Source organism: Giraffa tippelskirchi, chromosome 8, assembly GCF_054371585.1.
Source record: "Giraffa tippelskirchi isolate mGirTip1 chromosome 8, T2T-mGirTip1v1.2.pri, whole genome shotgun sequence".
Lineage (NCBI taxonomy): Eukaryota > Metazoa > Chordata > Mammalia > Artiodactyla > Giraffidae > Giraffa > Giraffa tippelskirchi.
In genome coordinates, this window is record NC_137282.1 from 123272943 (window position 1) to 123299098 (window position 26156).

Here is a 26156-nt window from a genome sequence, read left to right on the forward strand (position 1 = left end):
ATTAGAAAGCAGGTAATTTGCAATATAAAATTTATCCCAGAATATGTTCTTGAGCAAGTTTAACCACAAAGAAAATTGAGTTTAGAGACATGTTATGGTGGTTCAGTGCATGGACTTGGAGGCAACCTGGGTTTGAAAGGAGCTTTACCATTTACTAACTGTGAAACTAACCTCTTTCACCTTGGTTTCCCCATACATAAAACTAGAAGAGAAATAATGTCAACTTTGGCAGTTAGAGCTATTTATGGGTCTATATATCTGGAAGAGGTCAGTCTTCGTTCCAATCCCAAAGAAAGGCAATGCCAAAGAATGCTCAAACTACGGCACAATTGCACTCATCTCACATGCTAGTAAAGTAATGTTCAAAATTCTCCAAGCCAGGCTTCAGCAATACGTGAACAGTGAACTTCCAGATGTTCAAGCTGGTTTTAGAAAAGGCAGAGGAACCAGAGATCAAATTGCCAATATCTGCTGGATCATCGAAAAAGCAAGAGAGTTCCAGAAAAACATCTATTTCTGCTTTATTGACTATGCCAAAGCCTTTGACTGTGTGGATCACAATAAACTGTGGAAAATTCTGAAAGAGATGGGAATACCAGACCATCTGACCTGTCTCTTGAGAAACCTGTATGCAGGTCAGGAAGCAACAGTTAGAACTGGACATGGAACAACAGACTGGTTCCAAATAGGAAAAGGAGTACGTCAAGGCTGTATATTGTCACCCTGCTTATTTAACTTATATGCAGAGTACATCATGAGAAATGCTGGGCTGGAAGAAACACAAGCTGGAATCAAGATTGCTGGGAGAAATATCAATAACCTCAGATATGCGGATGACACCACCCTTAGGGCAGAAAGTGAAGAAGAACTAAAGAGCCTCTTGATGAAGGTGAAGGAGGAGAGTGAAAAAGTTGGCTTAAAGCTCAACGTTCAGAAAACTAAGATCATGGCATCTGGTCCCATCACTTCATGGGAAATAGATGGGGAAACAGTGGAAACAGTGTCAGACTTTACTTTTTTGGGCTCCAGAATCACTGCTGATGGTGACTGCAGCCATGAAATTAAAAGACGCTTACTACTTGGAAGGAAGGTTATGGCCAACCTAGATAGCATGTTTAAAAGCAGAGACATTACTTTGCCAACAAAAGTCCGTCTAGTCAAGACTATGGTTTTTCCAGTGGTCATGTATGGATGTGAGAGTTGGATGGTGAAGAAAGCTGAGCGCCGCAGAATTGATACTTTTGAACTGTGGTGTTGGAGAAGACTCTTGAGAGTTTCTTGGACTGCAAGGAGATCCAATCAATCCATCCTAAAAGAGATCAATCCTGGGTGTTCATTGGAAGGTCTGATGTTGAAGCTGAAGCTCCAATACTTTGGCCACGTCATGCGAAGGGTTGACTCATTGGAAAAGACCCTAATGCTGGGTAGGATTGGGGGCGGGAGGAGAAGGGGACGACAGAGGATGAGATGGTTGGATGGCATCACCGACTCGATGAACATGGGTTTGGGTAGACTCCGGGAGTTGGTGATGGACAGAGGCCTGGCGTGCTGCAATTCATGGGGTCGCAGAGAGTCGGACACGACTGAGCGACTGAACTGAACTGATATCTCCAGTATGTAGAGAGAGATGCCAAGGTCATAGCAAAACTATTGATATGTAAGTATTAACACAGGTGGCTGATGTTGAGATGATGAAGCACTCCCCTGGTGTTTGAAAGAATCTATAATACATGAGATTCTTTTATCATGGATAATTAGAGTGCATATGCCATTCCAATAAATGATGCTGAAGCATTTGGACATCCGAAGACAAAGAAGAAGATGGAAAAGGAGGACAAGATGAGGAGGAAAATGACGAGAAGGAAGGGGAAAGGGGGGCGGAGGGGGGGTAAGCATCAACCTAAAATTACTTCTAGTACTTTAAATACATGGGAAATTAAAAATGATCCTTTTTATATCTCAAGTACTATTTTCAAAATCCCAAAGCCAAATGCACAAAAATTCCAGACAGAAGCATGTGTTCTGTTCTGCCTCATCCAGAGTGTACGATTGTTACTGCAGAGTGTGTTGGGATAATCTACCCCACAGCACTGGATTTGGTAGGAAAAGAAAATGAATCTCAGCAAAATAGAAACTCCTCAAAAAAATAATAATAATAATCCTCAAAGGATAATGCAGATTCTATTGATGTCCTGAGCATCTCATTAATCATAACTGCCAGCGGTAGAGTTCCCAGGCATCTGAAAAGGCCTAATTACTTGCCATTGTTCATAGTACCTAACTTTTCAGAACGGAATGATAAACGTACCATGTTCTTAGAGCAAAACTGAAGTTCAGTTAATTCTTTTAAAGTTGTATTAAAAGATAGCATTAGCGTGGCTGCCCTTCACTCTGAGAAAGTTCCACGCCTCTGCACTCCTTCCACTGCTCCAGGAACCAGCGCCTGGGCTCACGGGAGCCTGCACTCTCTCCCGGCTGCACGCGGGCCACACCCGGCCGTGCTGTCTGCTGCCAATGCTGAGATCTGCAGTTCTGCCACCCCTGTCGTCACTGCCCACCAGCGGCCACACCAAGGTGTCCAGGGCTCTGCACTGAGGATGCTGATGCAGTTGCCAAAGCTGCCAGCACCAAATACACTGGCATTTAGTGCTATCCACACTGCTCAGAGACGTCACGGAAGACGACTCTGCTCATTTTTTCTCACGAGCAAAACAGCTGAGGTCGAATGAAAGATCGCCCAGAAGGGGAGATGGCCTGCCATACCTAGGGTCCCTCATTTTCTATGGGCAAAACCGTAAGAGTCTCATCTGTCTTTTACCCCGGGAGTCGGAGGTAAGTCTCTCCCTGGGAGGATTTTCAATATCTCTTAAAAAACAAGTTTTTGAAAGTGCCAAGCTACCAGCTCTCCGGACGTGGCCGAATCTTAGGATGAATTCAGTACAGGCTTAGTCTGTGATCCTTACTACTTAGGAAGTCACATAAAGCACACTGCACACCCACACATGCGTGACAGTCACACCTATGCAGTTAACCAAGATTTATCAGGTACACACCAGACACAGACCTCAGTGCCAGGAAAATCCAGTTTCTGTCCTTGAGGAGTCTGCAGTCTGCTGGTGGCCCAAGGCTGTTTGGCTAAAAGATGAAAACTCTCAAGAGTCTATAAATCTGTTCTCAGGTGAGGAACAGCGCACCAAATATCAGCTGACCCTGCATTCCTCTCTGATACAATCTCAGCTCCGCAGGATCGTAAAAACATGAGGTTGTTATGAACAAAAATCACTCTGAGCTATTTGAAATTTCAGTAAAACTAAAAAATGTAGTTCAGCTCACAGTACTGCAGACTTTATTTGGACTATTAAGAGAAGCACTGCCCAAATACATTCACTGATTTGCTTGCTAATGTTCTTCCCAAGTAGAAGGTCCATGAAAGACTCACTCATTCCTCATTGCACAATATCTGTATTTTTGTAGGGAAAAAATGGAGTATATTGTCCACTATCCCACAGCCTTTAAATTTCCTTGTATAATATTACCGTGGATTTGTAACTAATTTCTCTACTGTGTCCATTATTCTTGCTTTTACAAACAATATGGCAATAAACATCACTGTAACTAACATTTGTATATTTCTTTGCTTCAAAAAAATTCTTAGAGTAAAATTACCTGGCCAGTAGACATACAATTATCTAAGGCTTCAATATATATTATGCTCCAGAAAAGTTGTCCCAATATAAGCCCTACTTGTAGTATAGGAACTATATATTTTATAGAAAAATTCTAAAGTAAATAAATGAACCATTGGTGGTTTGCTTTCCCAGGAAAATACATTATGTCCAGGGAAGAAAAATGTCAGATGAAGTAAGAGACATAAATTATAATCTCCTGAAGAGAATAAACAGTTTCTGGATTTAAAACTTTTTTCAATCCAACAGCACTTTTAACCATATTTATGATGTTGAAGCTGAAACTCCAATACATTGGCCACCTGATGGGAAGAGCTGACTCATTTGAAAAGACCCTGATGCTGGGAAAGACTGAGGGCGGGAGGAGAAGGGGACAACAGAGGATGAGATGGTTGGATGGCATCACTGACTCAATGGACATGAGTTTGAGTAAACTCCAGGAGTTGGTGATGGACAGGGAGGCCTGGCGTGCTGCGGTTCATGAGGTCACAAAGAGTCAGACACGACTGAGCGACTGGACTGAACTGAAGCTCTTCTTTTAAATGGTCTACACACACAAGTGCTAGGATGCCTACCTAACAATTCACTCAACCCCTCCTCTCCTACAAACACCAGCCCTGATAAGTCTAGCAGTCATTGGTATATTTTTTATTAATTGTCTGTATGTCATAATTATTTGCACTGCACAAGTTAGCCATTTTGTTCTCTCCCTACACAGAACCTGCATTAATATAATAGAAATATTCTCCACCGAGTATAGACCATAATGTCTTTCAGAATGGGTGCCATGTTTTATTAGAGAAACGCAAATCAAAACTACAATGAGGTATCACCTCACAAGGGTCAGAATGGCCATCATCAAAAAATGTGCAAACAATAAATGCTGGAGAAGGCATGGAAAAAAGGAAACTCCCATGCACTGTTGGTGGAAGCGTAAATTGAAATAGCCACTATGGAAAACAGTATGGAGGTTCCTTAAAAAAGTAAGCGTAGAACTACCATCTGACCCAGCAATCCCATTACTGGACCATATACCCAGAGAAAATCATAATTCAAAAAGATCCATGCACCCCAATGTTCATTGCAGCACTGTTCACAATAGCTAGGATGTGGAAGCAACCTAAATGCCCATCAACAGAGGAATGGATAAAGATGTGGTACATATATACAACGGAATCTTACTCAGCCATAAAAAGGAATGAATTGGGTCATTTGTAGAGATGTGGATGTACCCAGAGAGTGTCATACAGAGAGAAGTAAGTCAGAAAAAGAAAAACAAATATCATACATTAACGCATATATATATATGGAATCTATAAAAATGGTATAGATGATCTTATCTGCAAAGCAGAAACAGAGACACAGATATAGAGAACAAATGTATGGATATCAAAGGGGGAAGTAGGAGGCTACGAGGAATTAAGAGATCAGGATTGATCTATAGAAACTGTTGATACTATATATAAAATAGATGACCAATGGGAACCTACTGTATAGCACAGGGAACTTTACTCAGTGCTCTGTAGTGACCTGAATGGAAAGGAATTTCAAAAGAGAAAGGATATGTGTATATGTAGGACTGATTCATTCATTTCTGTACACTAGAAACTAACAAACTAACATTGTAAAGCAACTGTACTCCAATAAAAATTAATTAAAATAATTGAGAAAAATAAAATAAACGCTCTTACTTTTGAAACTTTGTCACCCTTCCAGGAAAGACACAATTAAAACTTAGAATTCTGATGATGGCCCACTTCCTAAACATGGCCTCTCATTTGAAATCACATCCTCAGGCCTTCCGTGGTGGTCCAGTGGTTAAGACTCCTTGCTTCTATTGCAGGGCATGAGGGTTCGACCTCTGGTCAGGGAACTAGGATCCCACATGCTGTGTGGTATGGGCAAAAATTTAAAAAAAGAGAAAAAGAAATCACATTCTCTCACAAAGGACAAACCCCAAGCACAAATCAGGGTTTGTGTCACTTGCACCCCATTGTGATTTCCATTTGTCTAATGGCTCCGGTTTATTGAAGGCTTATTGTAAGCAAGTGCTTTTCCAAAATTTCCTCATTGCCAGTCCATATAATGGCCCTGGGAGACATGTCACATCCTGTTTTAGAGATAAGGAAACTGAAGCTGATGTAGGATGGACACGTGAGAGCCTGGATTTGAATGCTCACCCCAGAGTCCCTGCATTGAACCACCACGATCACTATGGCACAAAGAAGCAGGGTCAAAACTACAACTTTCTTAATTTTCCAACTTTCATAAACAGCATAATATTTTTAATTATATGCTCAGAATATTTCTTGGCACACCATATACCATGGCTTATACAACATTTATACAAAAGACCTCTCTCAGTGAAGAATCTGGGTGTCTGACAACACTCACCACCTATTGAAAAGATTTTCCAACATTGAACATTGAGGAAGACTGACTTTTGACACGTCTTTTGGTTTGAGAAGACTGATAGAAGCCAGGAGTTTCCCTCACATCCTCCTCTGGACTACACTAAAAGGAGAGGAAAGGAATCTAAAAGAATAAACTCACAATTATAAGAGATCTAGCATAGGAGGGGAATCAGCATGAAGCTGTGTCCCGTAAGTTCCTGGAAGATAGGAGATGGAGCTGCATTGCTCTATGAAGCAGAGCTGCAGCTAGGAAGGGGCCCTGAGAGATGTCTCTCCAAACCCTGGAGGCACCAGAGCCAAAGAAAGAAAATTTCACAGGGCAGGACTGTAGGTGGGCTGCAAAGAAGAGAATTCTTTGGCGGTCTCTAAGACCCATCCTGCTTCTCCTTCCACTTGACCTGCAAAGGAGAACGGGCAGGCAGAAGGTCACAAGCTACAGGCAGAGAACTCCCAGGCTGGAGAGATGAATGAATGAATGAGAAGAAGCCAATGGAACAGAAACATACAGGAATTCCCAGGCTGAAAGCTGAGTTCCACTGGAAAAGCAAAACGGAAATGGAAATGTGTGATTTTTCCATATTACCTTCACGTTTTCTAAAAGAGCTGCCCATTCTCTGATAAGCTTATTAATTCAAGCTGACATTTTCTCATTCAGCTTCCCTATGATGACATGACATCCCAGCAAAGTGTAACAGGTTCAGGAAAGCAATCCTGTGAGCTCTCTCCTCTGCTCTGAAAATGAACGTCATCAAGTGAGTATTTAAGAGCATGAAATGGTCTCTGAATGGCTACATCCTGACAGACACAAGGCCAGTCTTGGAGAACAAACTGCAGTGACGTCTTGCCCAGAAGGTACCCGTGCAAGGAAACCCCCTCTTAACTGAGAAGGAAACTGATGAAAGGACACTCAAGAAAATCTCAGGTTATAAATCAAAGAAATACCAGCTGTTAAATCACAGACACCCTCTCGCCATCTTAAAAAACCATCTCCTTATTTTTATGATCAGGCAGCAAAACAAAGCCCGTGACTCTCTAACATACTTGCATCACTAATACCGCAGTCTGCTTGCCATTCCCTGGGGGGAGCCGTACCCCGGACAGCATGCCTGGCTAGTTAAGTCACTGTAATTCCCACTATGAGAACCTAGGAACCACCTCACTGCAGTACAGGGTGTTATAAATGTCGCTGTGAAATCACAGCTCGGTGAAAGCCTACCACCCATCTTTCTTCTGTTACTCCTCATCACACAGAGCTCCAGCAAAAGATCCATTCAAACAGCGCATCTCAGACTTACATTATCAGCAGACACTGCTTTAATTAGCAGTGATTTTCAAAGGACTGGTTTGGCTTCGAGAGCTTCCTGTGAACCATAAAGTAGAAATCTGGATCCTTATCAATTTCACTTTACTCTTCACCTCCCTGCCCTGGGTTCTAATAGACACAGCTCTCATTTCTTTCCTTTGAGAAAAAATGAAAATGGAAATGGTGGCTAGGATCTTGCCATTCGTGTACAATCCACTTTTTCCTCAACCTCAGTGATGCAAAAGGGACTAAAATTAGAGTTGCAAAGGGACCAAGTTATCTGTGTCAGGCACATTGCAAGGAGCAGCGAGAACTACAAGAGGGAATGAATATGCCCTAAACAAACCATCTCAGAAATAACATTTAAAACACAGAGCCCATATTTTGTAAATTGCTACTCCTGATGAAAACACAGAGCCCACTTTATTTTATGTACTGTTGTAAGAAAACAGAATGCCTTATTTTGATAATATCTCAAGATTAATATTGAAGCAATTACATGCTTCTTTCTTCATCAATTCCATAATTTTCCCCCATGATCCAATTCTCAAATCTTTGTCATTTTTCAGTGAAAACACTGAAAATATATGCAATTCAATTTGTGAGTACTGAACTGTGAACTTTCTATACTGCAAGGAAGGTTTAATCTAATCACAAGGACTTCTGTTTTACATTTGGTCAGTGATGACATAAAAATACAAATTATTTCAATGTTTGTATAAACAGACTTTCTTGGCCATGGAAAAAAATTTAATCAGCACACAGTCAAAGGGTGTTTTGCTACAGACTCAAAGTTTTAGAGAGAATAACAATCTTGACAAATCCAACCCAGCCTTGTACAAGGCTAGCTTCTTAACTAGGACACCAAAAAGAAAGGGAAAGTGTTAGTCACTCAGTCGTGTCCAGCTCTTTGTGACCCCATGGACTATAGCCGACCAGGCTCCTCTGTCCATGGAATTCTCCAGGCAAGAACACTAGAGTGGATTTCCATGCCCTCCTCCAGGGGATCTTCCCAACCCAGAGCCTGAACCCAGATCTCCTGCACTTCAGGCACATTCTTTACTGTCTAAGCCACCAGGGAAGCCCCAGGACACCAAAGGTTAAGTGACTTGTCAAAAGCCAGACAAATACAACCTTCCCTATCCTCAGATACAACATGTTTTTCACCACACAGACACTTGGGAAGAGGAAGAAAGCCTCTTCTTTGGAATGGGAAGTCCTCATTACTCACACACACACACACACACACACACACACACACACACACACTCACGCGTAGGTCCCCTGTTGTGATTTTCATAGATATGTTAGAGTGGTCCCCAGAACACCTGCATGCACTCACCTACCCTAACCCATCATTTTGCCAGTCTCACCTTATTCTGCCATGATGCCCATTAAGACTCAACTACGAAATTGGTGCAGCCATTATGGAGAACAGTATGGAGGTTCCTCAAAAGCTAAAAACAGAGCTACTATGTGATCCAGCAACACCACTCCTAGCACATATCCAGACAAAACCATAATTCAAAAGGCTGCATGCACCTGCGCCCAGTGTTCACAGCAGCACTATTTACAGAAGCCAAGACAAGGGAGCAATTTAAACATGTCCACTGATAGAGGAATAGACAAGAAAGACTTGGTATATATATATACATGAATATACAAAGGAATATTACTCGGCCATAAAAAAAGGAATGAAACAGTGCCATTTGCAGAGACATGGAACAACCCAGAAATGGTCATACAGAGTGAAGTAAGTCAGAAAGAGAAAAACAAGTATCATATAACATCACTTATATGTGGGATCTAGAAAAATGGTACAAATGAACTTATTTGCAAAGCAGAAATAGAGTACAGATGTAGAGAACAAACTTAAGGTTCCCAAGGAGTGAAGGAGGGGTGGGATAAACTGGGAGATGGAGACTGACATACACATACTACTCGACATAAAATAGATAACTCCTGAAAACCTACTGCATAGCAGGGGACTCTCCTCAGTGCTCTGTGGGGACCTAACTAGGAAGGAAATACAAAAAGATGGCGATACATGCATATACGCAACTGATTCACAGCAGTTGTAAAGCAACTATACCCCAATAAAAATTAGTTTTAAAAGAAGACTCAGTTCCCACTGCTTTAACAGTTTCCCACTGATTCCCATGACGGTGACCCATCACCATCATGGCATCTCATCTCCTCCCTCCGTTTTTTATTTCATGCTACAGATTCTTCAGATAGCTTTAAAACTGTATTACTGGCTCTATGGAGAGGAGGCCAGAGAGAAGTTAGGGTGGGACTATTTCTCATGAAGGAGTGCTCTAAGAGTAGTTATTTCGTGTTTTACTTTGATCTGCCATCGGTCAGGACTCGTGGTTATTCTTTGCAACTATACATCTTCACTTCGGGTGAGACCAGAATCTTACTACTCACAATGCTTGAGGGCTGTTTTCAGTTCTTTGGAGAGTGTGTCTTAATCAATGAACTCCCTAATACCTCGTGCAGACTGATCAATCCTGTGTCCCCTCTACTGCCTTCTCAGAGGAGACCTATCCCTGTAAGATATGAGAACAACTTACTTGATCTTACTAAAACTTCGGAAGTGACGCTGAACTCAGGAATTCAGAGAATCCTAGTTCTGAGTTTTCTCTGTTTGTCTTCCAGTCAAGGGACGCTTTCCGAGCCGCTTACCATAAAATTGTGTTCAGTACCACCCATCTGTTTTGTGAAAAATAATTATTTCCACAGAGTATGTTGAGTGTCAGCTTATTACAGAACTTTGGCTCTCTCTAGAGAAACGGGAACAGTAAATTCAAAATACACTGATGATGAGTGGGCCATCTTGGGAGGCGTGTAGAATTCACAGCAGGCACTACAGACGTGCCAGAGAGATCAGCAGCATTCTCAGAGACGCGCAGATGCCTGCCATTCTCCATGACGGTGCCACCCATAAAACCAAATGAGCCAGTAGCATGGAGGAGTTAAGGTTTGGGCACAAATTAACTCACATCCTCTACATCAGAATAATGAGACACAATGGACATCCAAAACAGCTTCTCAGTGAAGTCCAGAACATAGAAAGAGTCACTGGACCACTCCCACAAATAGCAAAGAAGTAGAAGGAATTTTTCAAGATAAATAACCAAATATCACAGAAAAGGAAATATTGGCTCTTTGTTCTCCACTTCCCTTCATTTTAGTCATCACCAGAATTAGTTTATTAAGGATCTAGGGCAATCAACTATGATATAAAGATAGAGATCCAGCACCTTTCCTCCAGAGAATTACAAACTTAAATGTACCACTTATTGCATTATGTGATGTTACCTTGTCAGAAATAATGCGTAGATCAGAAACAACACTCAAGCTGTACAGAAAATAATCTCTCAATAACACACCAAAAACTTCGGCAGTAGTATACACTTTTTTGTTCAGATATGGAAGCACCTACTGAGTGCCTGTTGTCAGGGACCCTAGTTCGATACAATAAGAAAAATAAATAGGTATGCAGATGTTGGTTTGATGCCTTGGGAGCTTGCTGGGTGAAATCTGAAATTGGTTATCATACAGGGAGGGTTAGGAGAGACCAGAGAAGGGGCAGACACTCCAGACGGTGGATGGAAGGTTTAATAAACAGGGATCTTACACACAAGGCTTTCTTGGGCATCAGCAAGAGCAGTGAATCTCATGGATTGCCTGTCAGAATCTTAAAAGTTTACAGAGAGGTCCTAACTGGGTCCAGTCAGACTGTCCCACCCAGACAGTCTTAGCATCACCTTCCACTCAAGGCTGCATCCCTGAAACAGCTCCCACTGTGGGAACAGTGGACAGAATTCACATTCTAAGGACAGGGGACCAGGGAGGAGGCTTCCACTGCCTGGGTCTTGCTCTTGGGTCAACCAGAGGTCACGTTCTCTCTATGATCTCCTCCAGCAGTCAATATTATAATGAAATAAAATATGTTACTGCATAAAATGCTTGACAATTGTTCTCATTGTTAAGACATTCTGATGAGTAATTATATACAGTCTTGCTATCTCAAGATTATGTAAGAATGAAAGAATTTGGAATGTTTATGCTTTGTACCATTAGAATATTTCTAAGCTACTTACGCTTACCATTACTCCTTTATAATCTACTAAAAAAATAATCAAAACATATTAATCTCCGAGATGGCCAAGGCTTTATCAAGCATGTTCTGTGGCAGCCCTTAGCACCTGTCTTGCTCAAAGGGGCATTCAGGAATACATACCGACCTGAAAGGGTCTTTTTGTTTCTGCGGACAGACATGAGGTTTTCTCCTACCTAACAGACACAAGGTTGACTTTTTGAAAATGTTCCAAACAAAACTCAACAATAATATCGGGAGTTATAACCAAAACAGCAGTTCTGTGTTTTGTTTGCTAACAGATTTCTTCTTAGAAAAAGATTTCATTTTTATTATTGAATCTATAAATTGATGATTGATTTAACCTTAAAGTACTACCCTTCACTGGATTACCACAGAATTTTTAAATGTATGTTTTGTATGCTTATATTTTACCCATCATTTTTTCTTCCACATCTTTTCTCTTTCATTATATTTAAAAGTGTCATAATTCTCTTTCCTTGAAATTGAGGAGAATGTTTTCTGTGAGATCCTAAGGAAATCTACATGTCATAGGATAAGTCTTTCACTCTCAAATTTAAAATAAGTAAAAAAATTTTAATAATTAAAGGTAAAATGTTACTTAAAACACCAGTTTTCAGCTTCTTATATTATACACATCTTGTTTAACAAACTGTCAGATGATGAATTTCTTTCTCAATCTCAGTTACTTTTACTCAAAAAAGCAATATTTTTTGAGTAAAAAACACAGTAGTCAGTTCTACTGTGTTCATTTGTTTCTATCAAGCATCCGTATAAAATGAGCTGGATGTCGTACCCTTCTCATTATGATGATTTTTGTGATATTTATTGAACATTTATTACTTGGGAGGATAGAATTGTCTCACGATATATTAACTGATGTGATAGAAATTATTAGACTTACGTGTGAGATCTATTTGTTCTTATCACCTTTTAAGAGAAAGAAACCACCATTATGTCAGAATGCTCTGAGATGCATGACTATTTTTACTCTGTTAATAATGTATTTTCCTTTTCATTAATAAATTTCAATTGAAGATCAATGTAAGTGGAATTCTTTGTTGATGCATTTGATAATCTAAAAGAAAAGGAGTTTGGAGAGTAGTCAAGATTTCTTGCTTTAATTTTACTTGTTATATTATTTACTTATTTTTTTTTTTTTTTTTCTTTTTTTTTTTTTTTTTATAAATTTATTTATTTTACTTGGGGGCTAATTACTTTACAATATTGTAATAGTTTTTGCCATACATTGACAAGAATCAGCCATGGGTTTACATGTGTTCCCCTTCCCGAACCCCCCACCCACCTCCCTCCCCCTCCCATCCCTCTGGATCATCCCACTGCCCCGGCCCCGAGCCCTTGTCACATGCATCGAACATGGGAAAAATAAACTCAAAATGGATTAAAGATCTAAACGTAAGACCAGAAACAATAAAACTCCTAGAGGAAAACATAGGCAAAACACTCTCCGACATAAATCACAGCAGGATCCTCCATGACCCACCTCCCAGAATATTGGAAATAAAAGCAAAAATAAACAAATGGGACCTAATTAAAATTAAAAGCTTTTGCACAACAAAGGAAACTATAAACAAGGTGAAAAGACAGCCTTCAGAATGGGAGAAAATAATAGCAAATGAAGCAACAGACAAACAATTAATCTCCAAAATATACAAGCAACTTCTGCAGCTGAATTCCCGAAAAATAAATGACCCAATCAAAAAATGGGCCAAAGAACTAAACAGACATTTCTCCAAAGAAGACATACAGATGGCTAACAAACACATGAAAAGATGCTCAACATCACTCATTATTAGAGAAATGCAAATCAAAACCACAATGAGGTATCATTTCACACCAGTCAGAATGGCTGCTATCCAAAAGTCTACAAGCAATAAATGCTGGAGAGGGTGTGGAGAAAAGGGAACCCTCTTACACTGTTGGTGGGAATGCAAACTAGTACAGCCACTATGGAGAACAGTGTGGAGATTCCTTAAAAAACTGGGAATAGAACTGCCATATGACCCAGCAATCCCACTGCTGGGCATATACACCGAGGAAACCAGAATTGAAAGAGACGCGTGTACCCCAATGTTCATCGCAGCACTGTTTACAATAGCCAGGACATGGAAGCAACCTAGATGTCCATCAGCAGATGAATGGATAAGGAAGCTGTGGTACATATACACAATGGAATATTACTCAGCCATTAAAAAAAATACATTTGAACCGGTTCTACTGAGATGGATGAAACTGGAGCCCATTATACAGAGTGAAGTAAGCCAGAAAGAAAAACAACAATACAGTATACTAATGCATATATATGGAATCTGAAAGATGGTAACGATAACCCTATATGCGGGACAGAATGAGAGACACAGATGCATGGAACAATTTTATGGACTCTGAGGGAGAAGGTGAGGGTGGGACGTTCTGGGAGAATGGCATTGAGACATGTGTATTGTCATATGTGAAACAGAGCACCATTCCATGTTCGATGTATTATTTACTTATTTTTGGAGTAGGAAATAGCGACCCACTCGAGTATTCTTGCCTGGAAAATCCCAAAGACAGAGGACCCGGCAGGCTACAGTCTACACGGTGACTGAGCAGCTGAGCGCTGGCACTATTTACTTATTTATCTATTTATCTGCACAGGTAACTTTCCCAAGCACTGAACTTTATTCACTGTGTTCCTGCCCTCCCTGAGACCCGCCTATGCTCAGTACAGATTGGATATTCTGGAGCCTTCCGATCCACCCCAGATTTTCCTCCAATCTCCTGGAAATTAATCAAGGGCCAGTCCTAGGCTTCCCCTCCAGAGTAAAGTCCATGAATGTTATGGCAAACCTCTAAAGAGAGGCTTTTGCTCACTTCTAGGTTCAGAGATGTGTTCCAGAGAGATTCAGGCACGTTTGACCTCCCGGGCAGTGAAATGTTTATACACCAAGAGTTCATTTGCACTTTTGTTCACTTGCCCCATGTCCACTATGTTTATTTGCAAAACTTCCTCTAAAAGACTGCCAGTGAGCTCTGGATCAAATTCACACTCGTTCATAGCAACTCTTACTGGGGTATTTATTTACCATCTATCTGGTTCCATTTAGGTTTTATAACTCCTAAGCCTTTATAGTTAACATATCTGAGTGTTCCTTTTACTTTGAAATGCATTTTGGCTTTCTCTTTCTATATAAACAAAGCCTGGATATGTACTTGCTAAGTAAGTCAGACCAAAAGCAGTTTGAAAATAACAGGTTCAGCCGAGGGACTTCACATACATTATAGTTAATGCTCATAACAGCCTTCCAATTAGGTATTACTGCTCCCCATCAACAAGCGAGTTAACTGAGACTCAAAAGGCTTAAACAAAATCCCATTGTCCCACGTTTAGAAGTTATGGAGTGAGGATTCTCATCAGATCTTCCTGATTCAAAACCCCTGGTTAGTTCTACAGTAATACATGGCTTTCTAAAACAGTCCAAAAGCAAAGTAGTCTGTGGCCATGACATGTTTAAACAATCACCTGAAGAGAGGCCCACGGTCAATATTCAAAATGACCCAAATCCTTTAAGAAAAAGTTTTATATATTTTATCCAATATATTTCTTCAAGACCTTGAAATTCTAACATACTTTAGGAGTTTTCAATTCAATATGGTATTTTCTTCCACCTTCCAAGTTTTAATATCATTACTAGTGCTTAAATCTCAATGTCAGACATCCAGAACAGTGCATTCTCATGAGTTCAAGAAGTCACAGTCTTATAGTCAATATAGTTTTAGTTTTTGCTACTTGCACAGCTATTAAAATAAGCCATGCCCTGTTTTAACATCAACTCTGAAGCCGCAGTAACTTTATAAACATAATTAACCTCCTAAACCTATCAGGTGAACCATGAACAATACATTCTACTCTAGGTTACACTATAGTCTACGTTTGAGCAAACAGACGCGACCACTGTTTTTACTGACACTGAATTTCTTAGCATCAAGGTAAAGCAACTTTTACAAATTTTACTGCCCAAAACTAAACTTTTTCAAAAGTAAATTTTATCCTTACACTTTTACCATTAACTTTTTCCATAAAAAAATTAAAATTGTCCATAATACTCAGATTTCCCTTGACACACATTCCTGGTATCTCTGAAATTGAGTTTTGAGTATTCGCTAAACTTTATATGAGTAAAGAAAATAATCTCCCAGTATTGAGGTGACCACCACCAGGTCTCAAAATAAATGGATCCTGGTTGTTAAAACAGAGATAAACCATATCATCTAACTAAGTCTAGTTTACCCACATTCTAGTAATGACATCATATTAATAATTTTATCACACTGTTTTCAGTAAAACCCTTGGAACTCATTGATTTCAAGGTCATTGACCAGAAAAACAGAGAAATTTAGATGCCTGGTATAACTTTTTCAAACTATAACAACTGATATTTACTCTGTTAGTTACATCATAAATCCGTGTTTGTGAAATATCAGTCTTACCGTCAGTTTCTCCTCTAAATTCTCATTTAATAAGCTTCCTTTTTCGTGCTTTTCAAAGTCCATGTTGAAAGATAATGAGAGACAGAGAGAGAAAGAGCAAAGGCAAGATTCCGATTGTGTCTAGAAAATGATGTGACGCGCTTCCATGTTAGCTACTGCAGGACATTCCAAGCTGTGAGCGCCCAGGACACTATCAGAAAGCCCTGGCGATAATTTCTGGTTAGCTAGTGTTTCCATTTATAGATGTTCAAACCCCATAAACAGAGCCCTGAAGAGACATCAGGCAGCTGGCCTTAGATAATGATAAATGTCACTAGATAAGAAAGCAACTCCTCATCAGGAGATTATCCCTCCATGTTAGGGTCCCTGAGCCAAGAAAGATGTCCGTGACAGAAAGCCACTGCCAAAGAATTCATTAATAGCCATTGCAGTCGAATAAGACATACCGTAGAATATGGGCCTAATAAGCACATTTTAAAAGGACGAATGTGTTGGGACTTCCCTGGTGGTCCAGAGGTTGGGACTTAGCCTTCCAGTGCAGGGAGGGGGCGGGTTCCATCCCTGGTTGGGGATCCCACATGCCTCACAGCCAAAAAAACCAGAAGCAATATTGTGATAAATTCAGTATAGATTTTAAAAATGGTCCACATCACCTACTGAATAGCACATGGAACTCTGCTCGATTAGGTGCCCCCTGGGTGGGAGAGGGGTTTGAGGGTATATGCATGGCTGAGTCACTTTTTGTTCATGGAAACTATCACAACTTTGTTAACTGGCTGCACTCCAATACAAAATAAAAAGTTTCAAGAAAATAAAACTAAAATGATGCACATCAAAAAAAAAAATCTTTAGACATAATCTAAACCTGGCATTCAAGGCTCTGTACTAATGTAAGCTATACAAATAGATCGTCTTTTTTTTAATCTCTGTATCAATAAATGATGAGAATAATGCTAAAAAAAATCTTTACAAAATAAAATTAAAGGACAAATGTGATGGTCTTATAGCAAATATGAATCAGCCAGCCCCATTCTTTCTAATTCCGATTTGAATTCCGGCAATCTAGACATTTATGCCTTATTTTGTAGTTCAAAACTTTAAAAAGTCACTTCGAGGAAAGCACAAAGTTAACTAATTAAAGCTATTCAGACACACAACATATATATTCAAGGGGTCAAGTTTATGCCATGAAAAGTAGGCAAATGATGTCTACAAACTTAATGAAAGAAAAGTGGTATTTTCCTTCACAAACTGATTTTTGTTTCATTGTCCTGGATTCTCTACTGGGAACAAAGTGATGACATAGAACATGAAACTCACTCTTTCCAGTCAAACACATGTTCCCAGAATTCTGTAGAAATAGTTATATGCCTGAAAGGAAATTAACTGTGTAGCACAATGGTAATTAACTCCCTGCTTTTTACAGTGAACTAGATACATGGATGGCAATAAAAACCGCTTTCAGAGTAAGTTAAGACTGATCTGTGGTGGCCTGCTCCCTCAGGCTGTTTCAAAGATCATTTTCACACCTGTTTGTGATTGTAAATCAAATTTCCTATCAGTTTTTCCTCCACTTTTTAAGAAAACATTTCAGGAAACAGGTTGCGAGGCTCTGACCTTTGGCGTGATCACAGCTGGTTCTCTGCCATCAGGCCAAGTTCACTAGGCTTATTCTGCATCAGGATGGAAGGGCCAAGGATTCTAGATGTGAAACATTCAGCAGAAATAAACCTAGCCACCACTGCTTCAGGATGAGAATTCAGAGAATTCTATCAGACTCATGGGCAAAAGTGGTTTCCCTCTTTGGCTCTACTCTGAGTTCCAGAAAGGGAATCACACATGCTAGTTATTGTTCTGATAAGTTTGGAAATGTAAGTCTTAGGGGCTGATTAGCATGCAAGATCCATATGTGTCAAAAACAAGGCAAGGGTTGACATTTCATGTGAAGATGAAACGCAGCAGGACCTTATGGTCCTTCCCCTCCAGGTCCTCTGCCTGCCTTTTGTCTGTGAGAAACCTTAGCCAAAGAATAAGTTTAATCAGAGAAGTGAGAAAATGCAGAAACCAAGGGAAAGAGTCCAAGATAAATAACAGTAGTCATTGAGCATCAAAGACCTTTAGTTTCTTCGCAAGAACTACAGATAATACTCCAAGCCGTATCCCGTGAGCTGTCTTATAGATACTGAAACTTCAAATGGGAGAAGTTAACTACACAGTGATCAGACTGTAGACACGGCACAGGGTCACAGTTCTGAGAACAGGCCTCAAAGAAATGGGGAAAAGACCGACCCTGGAACTGAAGATTAACTGTATTTAAAACAATCAAGATGGCACTGATCAGACCACTGATGACCAATTTCAATAGGACTGTCAGAGCTGACTGTACTGTTTCTACATGGAGTCCCCTTCCTCTGTCTATAAAAGCTCTTGCCCACTGATTGTCAGAGGTGGGATTGGATTTTGAATAGAAGCCCACCCTCCTCCTCCCACCCCACCCACCGCTTGCCAGCATCCAAACTAAAGCCAGCTTTTCCTTCCCAACCTTGCCTCTTTATTGGCTGTTGCACGGTGAGCAGCTGGACCTCACTTTCAGTTACAAAGGAGGCTTCCCAAAATCTCTCTAGAAAAAAAAAAAACCAGCATACTATGGCTGCAAAAGAAAACTTGGTTATTGCTAGTATAATGCCTGAAGGTGAAATCTGTGATCAAGTTGGGAGTAAAGGGAGGGTGGGATGCAAAGCTGGTTGGGGAAGGAGCAGATGCCAGTGATAATGAGAAGAAAGGAAAGTTTAATTAAACAAATGTGTACTGAGTATACATAATGGATGAAGAATACTAGGTGCAGGCAGATTTTTAAAATAATGGATAAAAATAATAAAAAAATGCAAAGATATAATCTCTGCTTTCCTTCCTCCAACAAGCTCACAATGTAGGTGTGACTGAATATAAATAAGATAGTAGCACTCTTACACAGCATACCCCAACAGCACTCACCAAGCGCCAGCAACGGCTTTAAGAGTTGGCATATATTGTCTCAATTAATTATCTAAACCACTTGTAGGAGGTAGATACTATTCTACCTACTTATTCTTAGTGTTTGTTAAACACTTCCGGGTAGACACTACTATTTTCTCCATTGTTACCAGCTAAACTGTCTTCCCTCCAAAATTCACAGTGGAAATCCTAACCCCTCATTCTCTCAGAATAAGACGATATTTAGAGATAGGATCTTTACAGAAGTAACTAAGTTAAGATGAAGGGAGCCATGTGACTCTGCAGAGATAGCTGTCTGGTCAGAGGAAGGAACATGTTTGCTGTTATTGATAAACAGGAAGGATAGCTCTTCTCTTCTGCTGGACCAGCAAGTGCATGAGGGTTGGCTTTTGTATGGGCATAATTTTACCTAAGGAAAACTCCTGGTCCTTAAACATATGTAAAATATATTTAAGCATATCCCTCCAGAGTCACATGGCTCCTTTTGCCCTTTATCCAGAGCTTCCCCAGTGACCATCTAGTTTAGCATACCCTCTGTCCATTCATTTGCTGTCTTCTCCTTCATAGTTCTTATCATTTCTGCCAGTCTATCATTATACATGATATTTGAAGTTTTTGTTGTCATTGTTGTTCAGTTGCTCAGTCATGTCCGACTCTTTATGACCCCATGGACTGCAGCACACCAGACCTCACTGTCCCTCAACATCTCCCAAAGTTTGCCCAAGTTCATTTTCATTCATTGCTGATGCCATCCAACCATCTCATCTTCTTCTCCTTCTGCCCTCTATCTTTCCCAGCATCAGGGACTTTTCCAATGAGTTGGCTGTTTGTATCAGGTGACCAAAATACTAGAGACTCAGCTTCAGCTTCAGTCCCTCCAACGAGTATTCAGGGTTGATTTCCCTTACGATTGACTGGTTTGATCTCTTTCTTCCCAAGGGACTCTCAGGAGTCTTCTCCAGCACCACAGTTGGAAGGCATCAATTCTTTGGTGTTCAGCCTTCTTTACGGTCCAGCTGTCACAACCGTAGACCACTGGGAAGACCACAGCCTTGACTATACAGACCTTTGTCAGCAGAGTAATGTCTCTGCTTTTCAACACACTGTCTAGGTTTGTCACAGTTCTTCTGGCAAGAAGCCATCATCTTCTGATTTCATGACTGCGGTCACCATCTGCAGTGATTCTGGAGCCCAAGAAGAGGAAATCTGTCACTACTAATGGGGCCAGATGCCATGATCTTAGTTTTTTAATGTTTAGCCTTAAGCTGGCTCTTTCGCTCTCCTCTTTCACCTTCATCAAGAGGCTCTTTAGTTCCTCTTCTCCTTCTGCCATTACAGTGGTATCATCGCATATCTGAGGTTGTTGATGTTTCTCCCACCTATCTTGATTCCAGCTGGCATTTCTCATGATGTGCTCAGCATGTATAGGTTAAGGAAACAGGGTGACAACAGACAGCCCTGTCATACTCCTTTCTCAGTCTTGAACCAGTCAGTTGTCCCATACAGGGTTGTAACTGTTGCTTCTTGACCCGCATCCAGGTTTCTCAGGAGACAGGTAAAATGGTCTGATATCCCCATCTCTCTAAGAGCTTTCCACAATTTGTCATGATCCACAGAGTCAAAGGCTTTAGAGTAGTTGATGAAACAGAGATATAGATGTTTTTCTGAGATTCCTTTGCTTTCTCTATAATCCAGCAAATGTTGGCAATTTGATCTCTGGTTCCTCTTCCTTTTCTAAATCCAGCTTGGACATCTGGGAGTTCTTGGTTTGCATAATGCTGAAGCATAGCATGCAAGCATGACCTTACTAGCATGGGAGATGGTGCAACTGATTTGAAGTTTATCCATATCTAACATTTATTTGCAGTTCATACTACAGTAAGTCCCCTACATGCAAACCTTCAAGTTGCAAACTTTGAAAGATGCAAAAGTGTGTTTCATCAGTGTCAAGTGTGAATGAAGCGGCAGCATGCCCTCCATCTCCTGTTGCCAACGATCCTTCAGCTCTATCATCGCCCACCTCCTCTACCTGCTCCAGTCAGTAACCCTTCCTGCCTGTTCATTTGATGACACCCCTGTATGCCAGCTGTTGTCCTGTGCTGCTGTACTTTTCAAAGTACTATACTGTAAGGTTAAAAATGTTTTCTCCATTTTTTGTGTTTGTTTTTTATGTATTATCTGTGTGAAAGTATTATAAACATATTACAGTTCAGTACTATGTAGCTGATTGTGGCAGTTAGTTACCTAGGCTAACTCTGATGGACTTATGAACAAATTGGACTTATGAACAAATTGGACTTATGAATGCACTCTAAGAACAGAACTCATCCATATGTGGGGGACTTCTTGTACTATATAAGCACCAGAAGGTGCTTTATTCATCACTTTTTCCAGGCACTTAAAGCATGTGTGTGTGTGTGAGAGAGAGAGAGTCATTCAGTCACTTAAAGCATAGTAAGGACTAAACAAAGGACTTGGAAAGAGCACAGGAGAGAGGAAAGAAAGGAAAAAGCAAAGAAGGAAAAAAGATGGAAGGGAAGGAGCAAGAACCAGGAGTGAAATGTACCCAATGGAAATGATTGAGGGAGCTTCTTGGTGGCTCAGTGGTAAAGAATCCGCTTGCCATGCATGAGCTGCAGGAGATGTGGGATCAGTCCCCGGGTGGGGAAGATCCCCTGGAGGAGGGCATGGCAACCCACTCCAGTATTCTTGCCTGGGAAATCCCACGGACAGAGGAGCCTGGCAGGTTACAGCCCATGGGGTCATGAAAGAGTCGGACATGACTGAGGGGAGCTAAGCATGCACGCATGGACGTGACTTAAGACATTTAATGCATTATTATTTAGACAACTTTTGATAGAAAACATAGGAATAAAATTCATGTTTATCCAATACAAATTATACTCCAGATGAATACAATATTGATTGTTCACTTATCTTACTCAAACCACTAACAATTAAAGTGAAGAAGAAATAGACTCAGGAAGCAGGAAGAATTTAATTTACTTGCAGATTCTGCTGCTTTCTAGCTGGGTCACTTTCAGCAAATAAATTCTCAGAGTCTCCAGGTCCTTCTCCCTTACATAAAGGAATGGTATCAACCCCTTAATGTTCTGACAAACATTAAAATGTGGTAACATGTGAAAGGAACTAAACCCACTGTCTACCATCAAGCAGCTTCCTGGTGAAGGTGTGTGCCATTAATCCCCTGGGTTTCATGAAGTTTATCTCAAAAAAAGTGTTAACTTCAAAGATAATATCAAAATCCTAACAGCGTGGCATAAAAATTAACAGAGAGAATGGAAGAAAATATTCGCCAATCATTTATCTGATAAGGGACTTATATCCAGAATACCATTTCTGTCCTTTATTGTGTCCAACTTTGCAGGAAATGTTCCCTTGGTATCTCTAATTTTCTTGAAGAGATCTCTAGTCTTTCCCATTCTATTGTTTTCCTCTATTTCTCTGCCTTGTTCACTTCAGAAGACTTCCTGATCTCTCCTTGCTATTTGGGAAAGATTGAGGGCAAGAGAAGAAGACAGTGACAGAGGATAAGATGGCTGGATGGCATCACCAACTCAATGGACATGAATCTGAGCAAACTCCGGGAGATAGTGAAGGATGGAAGCCGGATGTGCTGCAGTCCAGGGGGTTGCAGAGAGTATGACATGACTGAGCAACTGGACAACAACAACAATCCAGCATACATAAAGAACCCTTACAACTCAAAGAAAAAGACGACCCAATTTAAAAAATTGACAAAGGGGCTTCTGTGGCAGTCTAGTGGTTAGGAATCTGCCTTGCAATGCAGGACATGCCGACTCGACCCCTACTCTGGGAAGATCCCACATGCCGCAGGGCAACTAACGCTGAGCACCACAACTGCTGGGGCGCACTCAGCCTAGAGCCTGGGCTCACGACAGAGAAGCCCCCACAGTGAGAAGCCTGAGTGCCGCAACTTGAAAGTAACCAGCCCGCAGCCACGAAGACCCAGCACAGCCAAAACTAAAGAAACATTTTTTTAAATGGGCACAGGATTTGAATAGACGTTTCTCCTAAGAAGACAAGCAAATGGCCAATAAGCATGTGAAAAGCTGTTCAACGAAATTGTGATTAGGGAGCTCAAATCAAAACCACAATGAGAAAGCAGTTGGCACCCACCAGGATGGCTAGAATCAAAGCAGACAGTAACAAGCCTTGGCAAGGATGTGGGTAGCCAGAACCTCATATGCTGCTGGTGTTATAAACTGGAACAGTCACATTAGAAAACAGTACAGGAATCCCTCAAAATCTTATATATGCAGCTACCATATTAGCCAGAAATTCTAATACTAGGTACATACACAAGAGAAATGGAAACATATGTTCATACAAAAATTTGTAAACAAATGTTCATGATAGCATTATTCATAATAGTCAAAATGTGGAAACTTAAAGGAAATGTATCACAGAGGTGTATTTCTCAGCAATAAAAAAGAATGTAAAAAAAAAAAAAAAGAATGTAATCATGATATATGCAACAATGTGAATGAACCCTGAAAATATGGTAAGTGAAAGAAACTGGTCATAAAAAGCCACATATTGTGATTCATTCATATACCCAGAATAGGCAAATCCATAGAAACAGGTCATAGTTACCAAGGTTTGAGGGGAAAGGCAGACTATGGGGTGACTGCTAATGAGTAGGGGAGGGATTTTTGAATGTGATGATGTTAACATATGATAACATATTCTGATGTTAGATAATGATGATGACATGTTAACTCTGAATGTGCTAAAAAGTACTGAACTGTATGCACACTTTACAAGAATGAACTTTATGGTATGTAAATTATGGTTCAAGGAAGGTATTATTTAAAAAAAGCAGAGGAAGATCTATAATTCCTGTCTAAGACGGGAATTTATGATTTTTCTCCCCAGGAATATAATATGAGCAACAGGTCACTCCAAACAGGAAATTAAAATCTACCCTACATTAGGCCAGCAAGAATTCTATTCAAACATGAAGCAAGTGACCTTTAGTAAAAGATGTTTGCTTCAAGACACTGCCACCTCACTCTATTCCTCATCACCATATGCCTTGTGTGGTTGGGGAAATACTGCTCAGATTTTGTGCACATATTCAAAAACTGGGGGAAAGTAGAGTTTGCCACTAGTAAAATGGCTTTTTTTAATTAATTTATTTTTTTATTGAAGGATACTTGCTTTACAGAATTTTGCTGTTTTCTGTCAAACCTCAGCATGAATCAGCCATAGGTATACATATATCCCCTCCCTTTTGAACCTCCCTCCCATCTCCCGCCCCATCCCACCCCTCTAGGTTGATATAGAGCCCCTGTTTGAGTTTCCTGAGCCATACAGCAAATTCCCGCTGGCTATCTATTTTACATACAGAGGGCTAACAAACACATAAAATGGCTTTTTTTATCTACTAGGTCCAAGAGTTAATACAGTTTTATTTTGCTTTGTTAATAGCGGTGATTTCCCCACACCTGCCATTTGAAGAACTTCCATCTCCAGGACAAAAGTGCCTGTAACTGCTCTACGACAGAAATCTCACAAGGCAAGTGGACACCCTCAAGGCCTGAAAATCCAACGTTGTCTTCTTTCTAAAAGAATGACAGTCTGCAAGGGTAGTGTAGACAACTGAAGATCTTCTTCACTGTGTGCTCCAAAGATACATGTCTTTTATTAAAATAGGATCCTTTTCTGAGACAAAGAACACCGTTTACATGGGTTTCCTATCATTCTGCACAGCATCTCCAACACTGGGGTCCGACATGTGCTGCACAGTCAAGTCAGAAGCCCATGTAACCCCTCCTGTTTAGTAGCGATGCAGGACACTACACTCAGCACAGGCCTCCAGGTGCCACAGCCTGTCCCAAGGAACCCCATCGCCCACCCAAAGGATGTGTTTCCTGTGGTACCCAGGCACCAAATGCACGTCTAGCTGGACTCCCCTCCACTGCGAACTGAGATAACTTTGGACTTGTTGGTGTTGCTTTTGGTTCAAAATATATGCTTCTGTCTCTAGGAGGCTCTGTTTAATGGTCCAGTGGGATGAGGGTGGTGGTGGGGGTTGACAATGAAGAACTAAATGCAGAGAATGGTTCCCAGAATTCCCTGAGTTTATTTATCCATTTTGACCACTGTGAACTCTCAGGCACCAGTTGGGAATTCTTATTCTACGAAATCTCTCTGACTCATCTTCTGGTCTGTCACCTGACAGACAGACAGATACTCAAAGACTTTAACCTCTCATGGTCACCATGTTTAAGCCTCCTCATGGCTTCTGTGGGCCAGAGGTACATGCCCATGGCTTGTGAAAAGATCATGTCCACAGAACAAGTTCTTAACATTGAATCTGTCACTATGTAATAAACGTTTTTTGAAAGTTGAAGCTGCCAAGAGAACATAAAAGCAAACCCCCAACTATCAGTAAATGATAATTGCAATAATGACAGCTTAACAACTTGGTACCTTTGTAGTTATCCCTCTTCAATGAAGCATAAACCTTTTCTACTAGAATATTATTTTTTTACTTCTTCTGATACTATTTGTGCCCTTATTTTTGATTCTGGGCCATACTTTTAAATGACTCTGGGCAAGACAGCTTAGTCAGTGGGAGGAAAAGAATATTTTCTATACAAAATATTTTCTTTATATTTTATTTAAAATAAAATATTTTATTTATAAAATCACCTTTGATGGTAGAGCACTTTTTTTGGAGCATTAGAAAATAGTTCAATTAAGTGAGAGCTGTGAGCACTTTGAAAAGTGTTATCTTTTCAATGTGTGCATCTTAAAAATGCCATTTCTTCTATCAAATCTTGCTGAAAAATAAAATGTGAGGTTTTTAAAACAAACACTAATAACGATCACATGGAGAGAGAGCAATGATTCTGATATGAAACAAAATTCTTACCTCCAGAATCTGTAAAACACAAGCTGAATAAAGTCAGCCCAGGATCCAAGGCTAGCAAATTCCGTTTTCTCAACTGTTCTATACCCAGCGCCCACAAGATATATTATTTATACAGAGTATATAAACACTGTATTTACATATATACAAATATTTGTATATACACAAATATATACACTATATGTATATAGCAGATACACTTCCTAGTAGTCAATAAATC

The 26156-nt window shown here is 40.3% G+C and overlaps 1 protein-coding gene across 49 annotated transcripts in view; it reads right to left on the reverse strand.

The window, feature by feature from the left end:
• Window positions 1-26156, reverse strand: part of MLIP (muscular LMNA interacting protein) — a 277308-nt gene that overhangs the window by 248046 nt on the left and 3106 nt on the right. For 45 of the 49 annotated variants that reach the window (XR_014062029.1, XR_014062031.1, XR_014062028.1 and 42 more), the window contains exon 1: window positions 16021-16157. The exons of 1 other annotated variant lie outside the window; for it this stretch is intronic. Coding sequence is in view for 41 of the 48 variants with exons in the window: in XM_081519829.1 (XP_081375955.1) it covers window positions 16021-16083 (63 nt within the window). In the remaining 7 variants the exon portion in view is untranslated. Of the gene's footprint in view, window positions 1-5377; window positions 5575-16020; window positions 16158-26156 lie in introns of those variants that run through there. 3 more of the 49 variants (XM_081519841.1, XM_081519838.1, XM_081519798.1) reach the window with 1 other exon arrangement.